At 42.4% G+C, this 18938-nt stretch overlaps 3 protein-coding genes across 3 annotated transcripts; 2 read left to right on the top strand and 1 right to left on the bottom strand.

The window, feature by feature from the left end:
* Positions 1 to 512: 512 nt before the first annotated feature.
* Positions 513 to 2556, top strand: lpar5a (lysophosphatidic acid receptor 5a). The gene has a single exon (XM_021613122.3). The coding sequence runs from the start codon at positions 513 to 515 to the stop codon at positions 1404 to 1406; it is 894 nt and encodes a 297-aa protein (XP_021468797.2). The 3' UTR covers positions 1407 to 2556.
* On the bottom strand, positions 2082 to 8176 carry LOC110530227 (integral membrane protein 2C). Its single transcript, XM_021613123.3, has 6 exons — positions 7906 to 8176; positions 5720 to 5854; positions 5250 to 5438; positions 4803 to 4913; positions 4473 to 4626; positions 2082 to 3506 (listed from the first exon to the last, which is right to left on the bottom strand). Exons 1-6 carry the CDS (start codon positions 7996 to 7998, stop codon positions 3415 to 3417), a joined length of 774 nt encoding a protein of 257 aa, XP_021468798.1. The 5' UTR covers positions 7999 to 8176; the 3' UTR covers positions 2082 to 3414.
* A 714-nt stretch (positions 8177 to 8890) lies between these two features.
* LOC110530224 (transcription cofactor HES-6) lies at positions 8891 to 11671 on the top strand. Its single transcript, XM_021613121.3, has 4 exons — positions 8891 to 9991; positions 10096 to 10182; positions 10303 to 10384; positions 10716 to 11671. The coding sequence occupies exons 1-4, from the start codon at positions 9914 to 9916 to the stop codon at positions 11177 to 11179; spliced, it is 711 nt and encodes a 236-aa protein (XP_021468796.2). The 5' UTR covers positions 8891 to 9913; the 3' UTR covers positions 11180 to 11671.
* Positions 11672 to 18938: the final 7267 nt, after the last annotated feature.

Here is an 18938-nt window from a genome sequence, read left to right as displayed (position 1 = left end):
TAGTCATATTGATTTCGTCCATCCTAGCTCGCTCATTGTCTTAATCTCAATTACAGATTGCCTCTTATCCGCTCGTCGTCCCCTAATGCCATAGTTTGTACATCTCAATTGTCAATAGAACCACATTTGTTTAATCAAGTCAGCCATATCCACTATATTATCTAAAAATGGAAAGAGCATTGACGACGGGGAGAAAAAAATCAATGTACAATGGAGATATGGGTTGGGGCTTGTGGGTCTGGGCAAGTGTGATGCTTGTATAATGTCGTCGTTTGTATGTGTATGTTTTGTATTTTATATAAAATATCAAACCCAATCTTTTAAAAAATAAGAGAGGAACCTAAGGCTGAAAACCTAGCGTGGGTGGATTTCCCAGAGTTTCCTGTTCAGCAACTTGCATCTGAAGAAACCACAGACATAAACTGCAAAAAAAAAAGAAACGCCTTTATCTTTCAACATCCAGCTCTGACAGCTGTAGCAGTTTAGTGTCAGTTCATGCTAGTCCTCCAGAGATGACTAACGCCACCTGCAACATCACCCACTACAGGTACCCTCTCTTCACAGCCACCTACAGTGTCGTGCTGGCCCTGGGTCTTCCCCTCAACACCCTCTCTCTCTGGCTCCTGTTATGCCGCTTGAGGGTCCGCTCGGTGCCCTTGATCTACATGGCCAACCTGGCCCTCTCAGACCTCCTCTTCACCCTCTCCATGCCCTTCCGGATCCTGTACTATGCCAGGCGCCACTGGCCCTATGGACACCTGGCCTGCATCGTCTCTGGGACTCTGTTTAACGTCAACCTCTACTCCAGCTCGTTCTTCATCATGTTTATTAGCGTGGACCGGTTCCTGGCTGTGGTCTATCCTCTGCGCTCACGCCCACTGAGGAGGATCGGTGTGGCTTGTAAGGCATGTGCGGCCGTATGGGTGTTGATTGGTGCCATGGCGGTGCCAGTGGCACTGACTCACCATGCCAGACAGAACCAGTGCTTAGGGTGGAGTTGCTTCGAGGGCTACACTCAGAATGAGTGGCACTTTGGGTTCAATATCATCTGCGTGGCTGCTATCGTGGGAAATGTCATTCCGTTCGCTGTCATCGTGGGCTGTACGGTGGTCGTGGTGCTTAAGCTGAGAGTGCAGAAGGCCTCCTCATCCTCTATGGATAAGAGCCAGATGGTGTGGCTGCTTGTGATCAACCTTTTGATCTACACAGTGTGTTTCATCCCCTTTCATGTTGCAGTAGTCCTATATGGGCTCCACAAGCTACGATTCCTTCAATCCCAGTTCCCCTTCTTTGACTTCCTTATTGGAACTATCTGTTTGGCTTGTGCAAACAGCTTCCTGGATCCTCTCATCTACTACTTCAGCTCCAAGATTCTGAAGATAGGGAGAGGGAATACAGGAACTTGAGTTTAATTCCATGGTTCTGCCTAGTTCTGCCTCGTAGTGGAGGACTGGCATTAGTAGTGGTGAGAATGCTAGAGATGGTCTTAAACAAGTTAATGGTGGACTTTGTTGTTCTTACATCTTCTATACTGTATTCATGTGTGCGTGTGAGAAGTCAAATGACAAATGGAAGGCAATTAGATTGGTTAGGGTGTTGACTTAAGAAGCACCCTCATTTGTCTGGGGAACGAAATGTCAGTTGTGGTGTGTGCTTGTGTGTGTGTGTTCGTGTGGCAGGAAAGGGATGTCACTAATAGCCCTTGAAGTACCGTAGATACATAATTAATGTACCAAATGTTGCATATGACTGTTAAATTGTAGCTTCGTCCTTTATTGTGAGATTTTATAAAGCCGTTTTATAAACCTGTTGATTGTCTTCCTCTGAAGGGAGGATGTAGTTGAAACGTAGCAATGTTATTTTCTCTGATTATTGGTCATTGGTCTGACTTCTGTGCTTGGATTTGCCGCAATTGAATGACAGATTGTGGGAATGTTTATTTTTATATAAGAAATATATTCAATGTTTATTTAGCCTTTGTATTCTCATGTGTCATTCTGTTTCTCTAAAACACGCACACAGGACAATGAACATGAAAAAGATAAAAGCAGTGTAGTTATAGATATTATGTAGATAAGCAGTGTAGTTTAATTGTTTATTCATTAGGTACTGTGGTAGGATAGGCTATTACAAGTCAAATGACAGTACAGCATGGCGAGTCAGAGAAGGGGACAGATCATGAAAATATACATCATACGGTAGGTCCCTTTTTAAAACAGCAACAGAATTCCTTCATATCATCCAGTATAGTAAAAAAAAATGTTAAGAGAGCAAGACAGGCAAGCAATGCAGAGATAGATCAGGATAGCAGGTATGGAACCTGGCTACAAGGATTCAACTGCAGACAAGAGGCTGAACCCACTAGACAGAAGGAAGAGGACAACCACGTCCTAATGCTCCACCCTTCTCCTGAAGTGTTCACTTGCACACAGAATCAGGAAGTAGCCAAAGACACGCAGAAAGAAAGAGTTGAATTCTAAAACCTGTCCCACCGTAGGTAAATTTATAAAGCTAGATCCATCCCCAAATATGCCTAAGTAACACTCTCACAACTCCACATAGCATTACTGACTATATATATTTGGTTCCGTTGGCCCATTGAAAGCACTGCTACTTCAGTCTAAGCCATGTGAGAGCCAGACAGAGTCAATGAGTGGAAGATACCACGAAGAGGGACAAACCATAGAGAAATGATCAGTCAATCACAAAACAAGTTTAGATAAAAAAAATCTATGCATATACAGTATATATTGCTTATAGGATAATACATATACACAATTCATGATTTACATAACAGGCAAAAACGTTTAAATATACGAGGTATGTTTCGGGCATTTCTGGACAACAAGAAATCATCATGGGTTCACTTTGGTTGAACCGAGAGACCAATAAAAACACGTCTGTCTGCACAGCGCATGAAGCAGCATTATGCCCATTTCTCTTCACTGTTACGCACACTGCACAGGGTTACAAAGAGAAGAAAAGTAAAATACAGAAAGGATAAAACATGCCAACTCAATCTGAATAGATTGAAGTAAAAGCCCGAGACAACTCATCTGATTATGCTGGCGTCGACCTCAAATTAAGACATATCAAATCCCAAAGAAACATCTGTGCAACATGACATTAAAACCCGAGGAACAAAAAAGCTAAGGATTCACTGCATTACCGGCATTATCAAACTATACAGACCATTGGAATACAAAAACAAATAAAACCAACACCAGAGCAGTAAACAACCCTTCAACTTGGGACAAAATAAGGAATAAAAGAAAACATTAAAACCAATAACTATTTGGACAAACAAAATCTTTTTAAAGTGCAATATAACGCCTAAGGGAGGTGCGAGGTATGGTTTAAGAGTTGGCTTGGTGGTGTAGGGAGGCCATCTTGCCATCTTCTCCCTCGGAAAAGTTAGACCCTGTCACAGATCACCGTCTCGACAACAAAGGTGTTCTCAAAGTGACGGATGCTGTGGCAGTTCCTCGCCTCGCGCTTGTCGATGCCTGGAGAGAGGGATGGAGAAGAAGAGAAGATAGGTAAAAGCTTACATCCAGCGTTATCATGTTCAATTATGTTTTACCTATAACAAACTTTTGATATATGGTTTGGGATATCTATTGTGCTATTGCTGTGCTGGTTTACAGAGGTACTGGCCACTCCCCATTTGTGTTCATATATCCACATATTAGGCGCCTAATAACCATTATGATACAGTTTATGAACAGGCATCCTCATAACACTAGATAGCTATAGCCCACTGCCTACCTCACTCACTGTTACCATGACTACCGGTACCAGCCTCATCTTGGATCAATGGAGTCGCCTATCAGTCCATATGTGTTCAGTGTCAAGGAAGCATGTTACATCAATGCTCTGGTTCTATAACTGGCCAATCACAGAGCCACACGGAGTTAATTCCTACTGCGCAGCACTTCCTTCCCCACGCACACTGCCTGATGGTGTGTTGGAGAAATGACTCACAAACACACACGCTATGTCTCTGACATGATAATCATACAGGGGTGTGTGTGTGGAAGTTTGCCAAACAACTCATATTGTGGGAGGCTAGCGCCTGGCGGAGCCCACACACATACACGTATGTGCATGCTCTCACACACACACGCACTCCCTGTCTGAGCCCACACAGGAAGCTCCGATATCGACATGGCCATCTCCATTTCCTCTGCGATGATGGGTTTCACGTGGAGGCTTCTTGACGGTCAGTGTTCCTCCCACCACACAGTCAATCAACCCACGGATTCTCTGTTGACTCAGTGACTACTGTGAAAACACACACTCTTCTGTTCTCCTCTCCTCTGTACAGGAGAGGAAGTGTCTAACTGATAGCATAGCACTTACATGCATCTCACGTTGACAAGGACATCAGTGTGGGTGTAAGTGCGAAATTGTACACGGGTGTGTGAGAGAGGGAAAAAGAATATATGTGTGTGTGTGTGTGTAGTACTTACGTCGGCGTGCGTCGCGTCGGCGTTTGAGGCGGTAGGTGTCTTTGCCGTAGCAGAGCCGGTGTATGAAGGGCCCCAGCTGTCTCATGTTCCTCACCCTCCCAGTCACCACCATCTCCTCCTGGATGATGTAGGTCTGGGGCAGATATGTCCCCCTCTGTTGGAGAGGGAGACAAACACACTTTATATCACAGGGCGTACACAGATTAAGTCATATGACCGCAGTGTTCTACTGCAGGATACACACGCAAACAAACACCCAAGCAAAATGTCTCTCTGAAGGATACACACACACACTCACATACCTCTGACAGACATAACACAACAGCATACCTTGACATTGACCAGCAGCTCCCACAGGTTCCGCGGTGGCATGACCAGGGTGGTGTTGAGCTCAATCACGTAACACTTGTCCAGGGCAATGTCATGGTACGCAGTCAGACCCTGGAATTAGAAATGACAGCAACATTTGTATCATCAATTCCGAGGTATTGAATAACTTTTTACCTTTGAGTAGCAGAAAGGTATTTGCTAACCACGTCTTGCAGCAGAGTTGGAGGAAGGAAGTGTCAGCACTCCAGTCCAGTCTGACACTTCCTAACAGAAAGGGTCTCATAAAACGTTCATTGCCTTGTAGACACATTCTTCAGAATCATATGCTCATATGTATACCAATTGGCAATGGGTGAGTCTTCTGGTACAAAATGGCTACCTTGTATCATACTCCACATTGGCTGTGTGTATTGACATAGGGATGACTGAGGTTCCCTTGGCTCTTACCCTATGGAAGTCGTGGATGATGTCTGCTGGGTCGCTCCCTCCAAAATGGGGTACGGGCACACTGATCTGCTCGTAGTTGTCGTCCAGGTAGATGCCCACGTTCTCCTCCAGCTCCTGTCTGCCGTGCATGGGGGCATGCACAGAGTCCTCATACAGAACCCTACAGTGGAACAGACTGTCCTCAGGAATCTAGAACACACAGGGAGAACAGATCAGAATAGGGTTAGGATAGTTAGGGGGATATCTATCTGTGGTATATCTATATCATTGGTTCAATCAGAACCAATCTGTCTGTATGATTGAATATGTGAGGTATGATGTAGCAGGTAGTAGTAGCTACTACTGGTAGTTGTACAGTAGTATAGGTTAGCAAGGTGTGTGAGGCAGTATGTAAAAGTAATACTATTTGACCTGTAGTATGAAAAATAAGTGACTAGTGGTAGTTGTGTAGTATAGTTGTATTATAGTACCTGTGGTATGAAGTAATAGCGATAGACATATATGGAGGCCAGCACCAGTCCTGACATGAACACCACCAGGCCAAAGGTGGGACAAAGCAGTCCATTCAGATGAGACTTCTTGGGCCTCAGAGGAAGAACCAGCTCCTGGTGGAAGAAACAATACACAGGTCAGTCCTACAGGCCAATGTTAGATAAGAGTGATAAGAATTATCGGCAGGATGCTTCCACTATGAAACTGCCGTTTCCGCTTCACTCAAGTAGCTAAGCAGTGATCTTCACCCAAGAAGAAAAGCAGGACTGTGAAATCATCAAGTTCATCTGAGCAGAAATAATCAGTCATATAATATCTTAAGAGTGAACTCCTTACACAGCGACACTTTCCTGTGCTACACCCTACCAAGCCATATCTTGCTTGCTTAGTCTGTGATGAGATGACTCTGTCCTTGCCAAGTGGTTAGTCAGGGAGGAATTCTCCAAGACGTACTGTAGGCTGAAGATGGCTCCTCATCCCAACAGCCCACCCACAGTCTATCAGCCCTACCGTCAGTCTGTTCGCTATTAGCGATACGCTAGTCGCTAGCTAGAGACGGTACCCACACACGGTTGCTAGGGACTACGGAGGATCAAACGGGATGAGACGGATTGTGTTGTGTGTGCCGAGTGACGGCAAAGGAGGCTGGCACGGTTGTCTGGGAGCTCTATTCATAGACCTCTACTTCCAAGTGCCTTATTTATAGCTGTGACAGCTGTTACATCACCACCTCCGGTAGGAGGGAGATCAGAGCGATTGCGTGGAAGAGGAATCTCAAGCCGGAGATGGTATTCATAGGCTTTATACAGATTTGGTATATACACAAATCCTATGAAGCCTTTGCAAGAATCCCCTGTCTCCCACCCAATGTAGGATATTTATAAATCTGATGGAGGGTAGAGTTATCTAGCTCAAAGACCTACAGTTGCTCAGAGTTTGACAGTCCAACTGCAAAACTCACAATGCATTTATTCTGCCACCTGTAGAAATACAATTCTATGTTTGCCACAAATGGCAGGAAAACACTATACTATCCAGGTGTTCTCTAACGACACAGACCTACAACTGTGGTGTCAACGCTAACAGAAACAACACTAAGAGTCAACACTTGGCAAAGGCTTTTTTTAATGCAAATCCAGTATGGCCACCCTTTTAGCAGCTCTCTGACAGTTATGTAACCAAATGCATATGTCTTATGACTCTCTACAGTGTGACTTCGTTTCTTTCCTCATCTCCTTTCCTTCATCTGGCTTGAATGAACAGAACATATGAAAGCCACCCGAAGTAAACCTATATTGTACCTACCATATTGCACCTGTAAAGTATTATCAGTATTAGGGTGATCATGACACAAGGAAAACAAATCACATTACACTATGTAAATAAATGCATTGCGTCCTCATTTACATTAAAAAAATAATAATAATACAACAACCCCACTGCGCAGGTGGCCCTCACGCGCTACCTTCTGGATTGGCCGGGGAAACCACTTCGGTGACGTAACCATAGCGCAGCAATAACGTCTCCATTTGTATGCACAATTTGCATCGTAATTATTGATGTGATGTAACTTCACAATATCAACCTATAAACGTTTTGTCTTGAAAGCTTTCGATAAACATAACTATTATTCGACTTAAATTGTATAGGAGAGCCTACGATTCGTGGCTACATCTGTGGTGTATTCATTACGGCAACTGCAAACAGCAAAACGAGAGTTTCTATTGGACTAATTAAGGTAAGTCCCGGCCCATTTCGTTCAGTTTAAGAAACGTTTTGCAACAAAATCAGCGGAATGAATACACCCCTGCAGTGTGTCGTGGTCGTGCACCCCCCCCCCCCCTAAGAAGGTGACGTAATGTCAACATCCTTCGGCTGTGCTGTCTAGCTTGTATCGGTTTTAAAATGTTACTTTTGGATCCGTGTTTCCAACGCTTTCACTGCAACAGTGTATCATTGCTGGTAACAATAGTACAAATAATACTAACAATAAATGATGTTGTGGTACTATATGCAAATTGACCTACTGCTGCTTTTAGTTCTGTTTTGGAAAAATAGCCTTGATATAATCTAATTATTGCATCTTGGTCAGAAAAAAAAAATCCCTCTTTCTCCACAACGGTATGTCAAAACACGCAACATAGAAAAGAGATGCTGAACTCACGTGTTCATAGGGCATGAGAATCTCGGCTTTGTCTCCATCGAGCTCCTTATCTGCTTTCTGCGCCGAGACCGACTGGAAAGTAATCTTCACCATCTTCACTTTGTCTATCTTTTTCAATACACTGACTTCCTCATTCGATGCTGGTTGATTATATAGTTGCACTGTTCTCTCGCCCCCGTCCTATCAAGATCCTTTCTGACCTCAGATAAGCGTAGCTGTGACGAACAACCGCATGTGGGACTCGAAAAAAATCATACCCTTATCACTTTTCAAAATAATAGTCGACATCCATATGAGGTTGATTCAAATGTTGCTTTTATTAGCCTGTTCTTTATGTTATTGTGTTTTATAATAATTGAGTTTGTATAGATATTGCTGTATTTATTGCTGTATTTATAACAATTTGCACCTAAATGGACGTTTTTCACTGCATGAATTAGATTCCGAATATGGTGTTTATTTGCAAGATTCGTTAGGGGACCTTTATTTTGAAAGTTTGCACCAGATATGGGTATACCTTCCTCATCTTATTTTTAGCGCTTTTTCTCTTCTGATTTGCCCGAATAAACTCTGATCATCCGGAAGTCTATAATGATACGCCTATACAGGAATGATACTGAAATTATCTCTTTAATGACGTGAAATTTGATATGCGAGAGAACGCTATGTGAATGTTAACCACACATGTATAATCACTACGGAGTCTGAGTCTACACAGTGGGAAATTTACTTTGTGTTTAATTTAGCTGTTTAATTATTTTAAAGGCCATACTATAATGCATACGCATGAATAAACTATTCATATGAGATAACAACCCCTATAGCAATGTATTAGCTGTCTGTCTGTCAGATCGTAGCAATAGAGCGCAAATGGAGAAACATCTTCAATTCATTTCACAACTCTCAATAAAGATAAGCATTGGAGCCCATGTGCCAAAGGTTGAGTTGGCCTACAATAATATATATAAACATTTTGATTTTGTCATTTCAGCAGATGTTCTGTCTGGACGTACAGGCGTGAGTACATGCATTTATTTTTGTACTGGTCCCCAGTGGGAATCGAACCCACAACACCGGCATTCCAAGTGCCACGCTCCACCAACTAAGCCACATGGTGTTGAGAATACTTTCTTTAGCCTATTCAAGACTAAGGACGGACGATATGTGACACATTTTCCGATTCAAATTTGGCCTAATGTCCCATTCTGTTAATTGTCTTGAAATGGGTTGGAATTGGCCTCAACTTTGGACATGACATGTATTAAGTGCAATGGCCCACAACTAAACTTGAAATACACGTAAAGGTGACTAATTACGCAATGTGAGAATTGTCTGTTAATGTTGAACGATTCAATAGGCTAATGGTGTTTGCTAATGGTTTTGCAATTTGGTTGTGTTTGTTTGAGTCAGAAGGTACAATGATGAGTACAAAATCAAACATTTACAGGACACATTCAAAATGATCCTTTAGGAATAATGTTTACTTATTGTTTTATATTTCATAATTCCATAAATATCGGTTTTATGTGTTAAGTTATGATTAATTGTCTCTTTGCGATTTCTTGTTATAATTTAATTTCCATCTATCTTTTAAAGCATATTGGTCTCTGGAGCAGACTAGAATTGTGGGTTATAAAATAAAAACTTATTTCGGGCTGGGACAGACGCCAAATAATATCCCTCTTGTGGTCTAGCCAAATCCTCTCCCTCTGCAAAGAGGACAAAAGGCTTGATCAGCGATTGGCTGATTCGCAAGTGCGCTGAACAATCTCTTGCTCGCGCAGTCAGCCCCTCTATTCACATGTAAATGAGGCGTTATAAATACCTACTACTACTGGCACTATCGTTGCGCTTGAGGCTGCATAACAAATCTAGTACCCGTCTGCGCAAAAGTACAGCTCTGCTTTGTTTGCAGCAGGGACCGGCGGCCATCTGTCCCATTTACGGAGTGTAACGGTCGTGTGGATTTACCAAACCTCTGGCAGTGTCTGGGTTAAACATCAACAACATGGCCCCCACTCACAATATCAAAAAAGAACTGAGTAGAGACGAAGATGAATACTATGGCATTAAAGTGGACAGAAAGGTAGGCCAAAGTGACGATAATTGTCGTGTATTGAGTGGTCTTTGATTTGACTAAATGTAGCCTAATATATTAATGTGGCGGTGATTTATTTTATTTTTTTCTAGATCAGAAAGCCGTTGGTTGAGAAAAAGAGACGGGCTCGCATCAATGAAAGTTTGCAGGAACTCAGAGTTCTTCTCGCAGACACAGATGTATGTTTTTGCACATCTTATGTCACTTTATATCACATGCCCCCTCTCTTTGTGTAGCCTATTGTCGTTGCATTGTAAACGAGTTATTGACATTGTAGCCTATCAATATGCCATTCACAGTTACAATCAAAGATGGAGAATGCCGAAGTTCTGGAAATGACTGTAAAACGAGTGGAGAGTATCCTTCAAAACCAAGGACAAGGTAAACTATAGGATTATGCACTTATGCACATTGGACATTTTCACCCAACTGGTAGAATGTTGTTTGTGTAAGGCCTATGTTCAGTGTGTCTCATTTGTGTATCTCTCTAGCTCTGTTTATACCTGCCTCTAACATGCGTCCTTGATCCTGATCTTGATCTGATCTTGTCTGTTTACACTTATAAGATTTGATCACAATCAGATCACAATGCGTCTTTTAATCGTCTACACCTGTCAAAAAATGTGGGAAACATCAGAATGTGGACAGGATCAGGACCAATAATGAATGTTAGAGCCAGGTATAAACGGGGCTTCTGTTTGTGCTTTGTCAGAGGTAGACCCAGTGAACCAGGAGGCGAGTGAAAGGTTCGCTGCTGGCTACATCCAGTGCATGCATGAGGTGCACACCTTCGTGTCCAGCTGCCCGGGAATCGACGCGACTCTCGCGGCGGAGCTCTTGAACCACCTCCTGGAATGTATGCCTCTGAACGACGAGGACAGACTCCAGGTGATGCTCCAGGATATTATGGCGGACTGCTCCACTAATGGCAGCAGCACTTGGCCCAGTTCTGAGGGCATTTACGCAGCACTGGTCTCCCCTGGAGGAAGGAGCATCCCCAGCGAAAGCTCCTCAACCCTCTCCCCAGCGCCCTCCACCACCTCCAGCGATGACCTGTGCTCGGATCTGGACGAGACTGACTCTGAGCAGAGCCACATCTCTGTGGACGCTGAAAACCAGGATGTTCTGAACATGCCCAGAGTGGCCTATTCCAAGTCCATGTGGAGACCTTGGTAGAGCCAAATTACTGTAGACCTACAACTGTCAGTTACTAGAGGAATAGCCTAAAAAAGTTATTGTATATTGTGTTTTATTCTGTATATTTGAAGATACAATTCCTTGTAATCTTGTTAGACTGTTGGATGACAGAAGTAGGAATAGCATGAGAAGTGGGACATTATCACTACAATGACTATACTTGGTAATGCAAAGTCTGGTTGCAAGTAGGCTAGAGGTGGCATCATTTTAAAAAGCAATTTTTGTGTCTTAGCCAGAATTCTAGGTTGTACAGATGTAAATATGTATTTGTTGATAGTATGGCTGTATAGAAAGTACCATGTCCTAGTACACCACACTCAGTAATGCCGTGTTGTGTGTAAATTATTTTATTTGTGTAGGTTTAATCAAATAAATATTTTATGTTATCTGTAACATTGTAATAACAAATGTTTTTCAGACAAATTGTCATACACTGACGTAGTTAATTTCATTAAATTGATTTTCTCTTCATATTGGACTCAGTTTATCCTATTTACTCAGCTGTGAACATTTTCACATGAAGTAATGCACAATCTGTCTGTTGTTTCAGAGAAGTATATATTAGGGGGCTCCTGGGTGGCGCAGTGGTCTAAGGCACTGCATCTCAGTGCTAGAGGTTGTTTCAATTCCAGGCTGTATCATTGGGAGTCCTGTAGGGCGGTGCACAATTGGCCCAACGTTGTTAGGGTTTGGCCGGGGTAAGCCATCATTGTAAATAAGAATTTGTTCTTAACTGACTTGCCTAGTTAAATAAAATAAATATTGCTGTAGCACACTTCAAAAAACAGGGACCAGAAATGGTTAAATGCTTTCCTGCTAAACTAGCATCAAACAGTAATTCCACAGTAATCACATCTCAGCAATACACTGTGCCGTTTGTGTGTGTGAAGGTAGGCTTTGAAGTTTAATATAGGACTACTTTAGCACAGCTGGACCAGTGGGCCTTTATCAGGTGAGAATGTCTGGGTTTGGCCGTCTTGCCTGGCTAACCAAACTCCTTGCTCTGGTCAAACGCTAAGCCATGCCCACGGACGCTAGTTTCTTCTCCTCAATGAGTCTAGATCTGAGTTCCTCCCCAATGATTTCAACACCCTTAGCGGAGTTGCCAACAACCAGATGTATCCGGTTTTCAGGGATACAGCTAATTCAACCTAGTTTCCTTTTCTACTAAGAAACGGATGTCGGAACTCCGTTCAGACGTTTTAGAACTCAGCTAGGCATTTCCATTTTCGCCTGCCATGTTAGGTTAGAGTTCTAGAACCCACACATTCAAACCATTCTGATTAGTCCCAGAAACCGATGGGTTGGGCCAAGCCAGAACAGTGGGTAAAGCAGAGTTTTTAAATTCTCTAATTGGTTAGAAATTATTAAATCGCTGATTACTTTGTTTTGTACAACACATCTCATTTTGACATCACAAACGACTTCTGGTGGCAGTCTAGACTGAAGTATGTAGGGAACATAGAGCAGTGGAAATAATTCATTTTGAGTCGTCAGGCAACTTCTTCTCAACAATGCAGTGTGAGATCTGGCACCTGGTTCATTTGATGGCCTTCATTGGTATTCTGACAGCGTTAAATTCCTCCTTGAAATTTGACAAGCAGTAATACTACTAGCTACTTAGCAATTTCATGAAGTTGGCTTTAGATACCCCGGATATGTTCCCAATCACCCAACCTCATAACTAGCTACCAAGAAGGCATTTCAGGCTATCAATCAAGTTAGTGTAGCCAGCTTGACTAACTATCTTAGCTGGCATGCCTGTGGGCAAGGTTGCTAGACTTTAGAAAAACAAGCAATAACTAAATGTACTGAATCTTCCCAGAATGCTAGCAGTAATGCAGAGATGATTTTGTTTATTTAAAAAAGAACCACAAGTCAGGGGGATACAGACAGCTCAAGAGGTATGCTTAGAGTTAAGCATAATGATTATGGCTCTAGATTGCAGGAAAAGCTATTTGAATTTTTTTTTAAATTCTGAGACTTACAGATCACAGCATATGTGACCACCCTCACATATGTTGTGCCTTCTCATATTTTTGGGCTGCATGATCTCAGACATTTGTATTATTTCATTTAACTAGGCAAGTCATTAAAGAACATATTCGTATTTACAATGATGGCGTACCTTGGCAAACCCTCCCCTAACCTGGACCAATTGTGCTCCGCCCTATGGGACTTCCGATCACAGCCGGTTGTGATACAGAACAGGATCGAACCATGGTCTGTCTATATTGACGCCTCTAGCACTGCATTGCAGTGCCGGAGACCGCTGCGCCACTCGGGAGCCATTGAACATGTGCTTAGTGCCGAACAGGTAGATGGACACCAAACTAATATTTCTCTCTGCTCACAGCTTTTCTTCTATCCCTTTCAGACAAAACTGGCACTCTTTTAAGAAGTAGACCGTTTTAACATGAAAGATGTCGCAGCAGCACACCACATCAAAGGCACCTAAAATCAATATCAAAGCCCCTCTCCTCGGTTCAGTGCCCGGCCTGTAAAGTGACATTTTGGATGTTGCTCTGATGTCCTCAAGTGTCACTTCTGACACATCGATATTTACTTGTCGCTGCCCCATACACAACGCAGCGTGCGTGTTGGTTTGTGACAACTCAACAAATAGGCCTACTCTGTAACATAGTCAAGCCAAGGTGGCTCAATAACGATTGGATAAATGGTATTTTAATTCTGTACCTGAAATTCACATTATTTGGAGACATTCACAGACTGTTTTCAGTTTGTGATGGAGCCGACTCCGGATTAGCGGAACCCCAGAGGTGGCGTCACAGCAGGAGGGGAGTTGTCCAGTTTCACACCTGATCCTCAAATTGGGAGAGGTGCGAACTGCGAGGGATGTGAATTACGGTGGTCGCTTTGATCCACGCTGCTAATAGCCGTGGGAGAATTTTCCCCACCGTCTGTCCGCCTGTCTGCCTTCCTGTCCAGTTTCCACTGATAATCTAGCCATGCTATGGGTTTTTATTTGCAAGCATGAGGATTTTATGTGACCCTCTCCTCTTGCATTTTTAGGCAAATATTAAGTGTTCTTTCTATACTGCAGGGGGAAATGGAAATACTAAAATAGCCTACAGTGGTTGATAGGCCTATTTTGAAATGGCACACATTCGAACGTGTAGGCCTAGGCTACTGAAGTGAGCATATGGCCAATTCAATCAGTAGCCCATCTTTGTGTCAGAGACCTCTATAAACCCAGAACGCTCCGACTTAAACTCCAATTCAGCAGCTCTGCAAGTTAGAATGTCAAAATACGTTCCTTGAACACCAAATATTGAGGTTCGCTGAGAAACTATTTCCATTTACTCACTCCCATTACATTTACTCACTCCCAGTAAATCCAAAAAAGGTCCAAAGATAAATGTACATACAACCGAAAAAATGCCTCTTCGGAGCCGTTGTAGACTTCCGACCTGTGCGTTTCCAAATACCGAGCTTGGAGGTGCCGAATAGGCATCGTTTTAGGTTGCTTGTCAATTTTATATTTAGACCTTTTTGGAAGTACATACTGGTCGTAACGAGAGTAAATGAAGATAGTTGCTCAGTGAAAATCCATACTTGGTGATCAAGGAACGTATTTTGACATTATAACGCTTGCAGAGCTGCTGAATGGGAGTTTGAATCGGAGCTTTCTGGGTGTCAGAGAGGTCTCTAACGCACAGATACTGGTTCAAATGGCCAATCATCTCACCAAAGGTCAATTTCTGTAACTGCTCAAGTCGTTCACACAAAGTAGGCCTACTTATTACCGAGGTCCTCTCAATTCTCAAATTAAGAGCGTGCCATTAATCATCTACCTAAATTAACCTAATTAATAAAGAACTAAAACCACGATGAAAGAGTTGCAGTGAAATGATAGGAAAACCATAAAATGGGCCTTTTCGGTTAAAGTTATAGCAGGTTGTGAACGTCAAAATAAGCACTTGGGAGCGGATCTCCTTCTTTATAGACAATAGGCTATTTCCACTGAAAGGTAATAACCACTAGGCCTAATATCCACAATGGCCTGCTTCCTGAATAAACACAAACACGAAAAATGTACCCTAACATTTGGCATGAAATAAATACATGTAAATTAACCCCTACTTGATTTTATTACATTCCTCAAATTGTGATTTCATAAAGTAGCATAGAAAAGTGTGAATATATTGAAATCTTTCATTTTTATTTTGAAACATTGTCAACACAGAATAGCATTTTTTTTGTTTTCACAAAGAGTAGCCTAGAAAAGTGTAAATATATTGAAATCTTTCATTTTTATTTTTAAACATTGTCAACACAGAATAGCACTTTTTTTTTAAATGTCCACATTTTAGAGTGACTATCCAACAACACAATAAATACAGAAATATAGAGAAATACAAGACAATCTGTACAGAAATAATTTAGGAAAAGTGCAGGTCGACAATTTGTGTGTTTAGAGTGTTCGCACATTTTTTAAATGTTATGCTTTATCTTTGAAGAATAGACTTGACAAATGCCTTCGACATCTGTTCCAATTGCTTTATGCCCATGTAATAAACTACGCAGCTGTAAATGAGAACTTGTTCTCAACTGGCCTACCTGGTTGAATAAAGGTGAAATAAAAAAATTAAAAAGTGCTTTGATTGCAATACAGTTCCAAGGCCAGCAAGCCTGATAACGCTACAGTCCCAGTCGGTATTCAGGTAATAATAAGAAATTGCCCTCAACCACCGCAACAAACTGAGGAAAACCAACATACTTTCATATAGACCCTCATTGTAAAAGAGACAGATCGTTGTCGATCTTTTGTTAAATAACAAAAATGCTGAAAATATGCTGTGTTGTTCAGTGTACATGTAACCAGGTACAAAATCCTGACCCAGGGTTTGCAATGCTCCCAGGTAAGGAACTAAAGCCTACGAGAAGAGCCCTGTGGCTTCAGGCTATTCGGTGTGGGAGACGGGGAAATGTGGGGACCCGGGGTCCATGTAGGCAGGGGCACAACTTTGGTTTTAGAAATAGGTGTGTGTGTGGGGGGGGGGGGGGGGCATTTCTACACAATCTAATATGACCCTTCAGGGGTCACTTTTATTGTAAATAAGAATAGAATATGTTTCTAAACACTTCTACATGAATGTGGATTCTACAATGATTACGGATCATCCTGAATGATGAGTGAATAATGACGAGTAAGAAAATTATAGACTGGGGCATTCAAACATATCTGTATCAATTCATCATCATCAATAGTGTCTCTCAGGTCTTCCTCACATTTTTGTTTGACATGTTTAGTGTCATTGGAAAAACCTCTATCAATTTTAGAGGTTTGTCAGACTCCCTTAAAATAGTTTCAAGCTTCTGGATTGTCCAGTGTTTGCTGCACAGAGAGAATAAGAGCCAATATATTATGCTTGGTCCGAAAATGTGTTCGGAGGCTCCGAATGGATGGTGTGACACAATTGCGAAGCCTCCGAAGGCACGCAGAGGCCAAATTGCACTCTGCACTGCATCACTGTTCACCTCTCAAATGTTGTAACAATGCGGATGGCTCCGTATAGCTCTGCATTGACATGATTGTTGACGGTAGGTGAGGGCGGGAGGTCCTGTATAAACACAAACTCACTTCCTTGACAACTTCCTTCACAACAGCTCTGCGCTGCTCTGCGAAGCGCAAGAAGTATGAACGCCTGGACTTCTGCAGAGGCCGTGTCACCGTAAATGCTGCATGGCCAATGCAGACATCAGAATGACCGTGCTGCACCTTTAAAGTGTTGCATCTGCAAAAGTTCACCTTAGCGCCGTCACAGACCGGCCTTCTCTGGTTGCCTGACCCTGCTGAGACCCCTGTCACCACCTGATCCTGCTCAGATGAGGCATGACAAAGAATTACCTTGGTATACCTTTATACATTATATTGTCCAAGAATAGAATCAATGGTTCAATCATTGAAATTACCATTATTCCCAGGTCCCAGACTGTAGCCTAGCCATCAACTCAAGATGGAATGTTGTATCCATTCACTGGTTGTTATAATATACTGCAAAAAAAAAAATCACCTGAGCTCCATAGACTGGTATTCCCTGGCTGTCTGACCCTGCAGGGCCACCTGTCACCATCTGATCCTGCTAAGACATGATGAGCATAGTGTTGTGTACTGACTGTGCACCATGACAGTGAAGCCTGTAACATTAGAGCTGTACCAGGCCAGATAGAAAAGTAGGGAATTAGCTAAGGAAACTGACATAAATAACGTAACATTGCTCTGACTAACAAAAGCTCACATTGCACTTTCAAAAAACATCAGAATATCGGTCTTCAATTGTTTGGCTGCTGGTTTCATCGTTTGATTCAGGTCTAGTGTGATTGAGGCAAAAATAATAGCTAAAGTTAGTGAGCTCGTTAGCTAGCGAACGTTAGCCAACTTTTGGCTAGCTCAGGTGGTACATCAGCTGCCGAAAACTACCAAAGTCAATTTATTTCTGTTGAAACAGGACAAAACAAAGGGTTCAAAACCTTTCCAAACACACCTCAGCTGTTAGATACTGCTACCTGACAGATACAATAGATAGAGGCTAGAGCTGAACTGTCTGTGGTAGCTATTAGCTTGCTAGGTAGTTCAATCCCTTCAGACACAATTTCAGTCGAGAGGGGATGAAACATGTAACATTAATGCATTAGCTAAGGCTGCATGTCAGTCACACAAACTAAAAAAAAAATGTAACAGCAGTTGCCTTTCCAGCTACATCAGTCAAATAAAGAGTATCCACAACACACACAGACAACAGCTGTTTCTACATGCTCTATGGTGTCCTGTGGTCCTAAATTAAACTGCCAAACAGCCTGCCCGACCGCTCTGAGGTGTGCGCATGGTCTTAAAGCACACCCATGCTGCTTTTTGTATCACAGTGCAATGATAAAACTGGGGAGGGGACAAAAATGCAATTTCAGAAAGTGGGGTCATGCCCCCCCCGTCCCCAGTGAAAGTTGCACCCCTGCAAGTAGGTACACGTAGCTATATGTGTGGCAAACATTTCATCACAGGTAAGCCATTTAACCTGTTTAGTGTAGTCTGCTTAACTCCACTCACTACTTGTAGCTGTATAGTCTGTTTGTTTGGGTTGTTGGTCTTGGCGAGCTAGCTGTAGCACTCACTCATGTGACTGCTAGCTAGCACCGTCATGAAAAGAGGCTTGAGGGAAGCCCTTACAATTTTACGTCTTTCTAAGTAGTGAGACTGCTCGGGAGCAGGCAATGTTGAAAAGTAATAGACATGTTGTACTTTCCTTAAATGTAGTTTTGTAATTGACTAAAACAAGTAGACAAGAAAATTGCGTTTGAAAAATGTCAAGTTTTCCCTCTGAGCCAATAGGGTAACCTATATCCCAGGTAACCACCTATCTAATACCGACTGGGAAAATTATTAGTGTTGTGTTTGGGAAAGCTGATCCTAGGACACTCTTTCCTCAAATGCGCAAACATTGCCGCATGAGAGCGATGCGCGTAAGTTTATGACAGAAAAACGGGGGACGTCTTATAGAATGCCAGCAAAAAAAATACTATTTACATGTTGCTTATGAGTGCATTTCACACTACGTTTGGATTTTAAGGCTCGTATGAATGTCCTGTTTAATATTATGTTTGCGTCCTCATCGCAAATCAACTGCATTAAATGTTAAAAAAAAACAAACACCACCAGTAAAATGGCTCTTTGCTTAGCTTTTGCTACAGCCTATGTCAATGAGCTTTAGCATTCAGG

This window comes from Oncorhynchus mykiss, chromosome 8 (genome assembly GCF_057628025.1).
Source record: "Oncorhynchus mykiss isolate SJ-2025 chromosome 8, ASM5762802v1, whole genome shotgun sequence".
Lineage (NCBI taxonomy): Eukaryota > Metazoa > Chordata > Actinopteri > Salmoniformes > Salmonidae > Oncorhynchus > Oncorhynchus mykiss.
Note: the sequence above shows the minus strand (reverse complement) of the source record. Positions and strands in the feature narration are given on the sequence as shown.

Excerpts from the sequence above, each read along its gene's own strand:
- LOC110530227 (XM_021613123.3), bottom strand. The coding sequence starts at position 7,998 with ATGGTGAAGATTACTTTCCAGTCGGTCTCGGCGCAGAAAGCAGATAAG. Across the intron at positions 5,855-7,905 it reads TTCTCATGCCCTATGAACAC|GAGCTGGTTCTTCCTCTGAG; the intron begins GTGAGTTCAGCA and ends TTCTTCCACCAG. Across the intron at positions 5,439-5,719 it reads GCTATTACTTCATACCACAG|ATTCCTGAGGACAGTCTGTT; the intron begins GTACTATAATAC and ends TGTGTGTTCTAG.
- lpar5a (XM_021613122.3), top strand. The coding sequence starts at position 513 with ATGACTAACGCCACCTGCAACATCACCCACTACAGGTACCCTCTCTTC.
- LOC110530224 (XM_021613121.3), top strand. The coding sequence starts at position 9,914 with ATGGCCCCCACTCACAATATCAAAAAAGAACTGAGTAGAGACGAAGAT. Across the intron at positions 9,992-10,095 it reads GCATTAAAGTGGACAGAAAG|ATCAGAAAGCCGTTGGTTGA; the intron begins GTAGGCCAAAGT and ends ATTTTTTTCTAG. Across the intron at positions 10,183-10,302 it reads TTCTTCTCGCAGACACAGAT|TTACAATCAAAGATGGAGAA; the intron begins GTATGTTTTTGC and ends TGCCATTCACAG.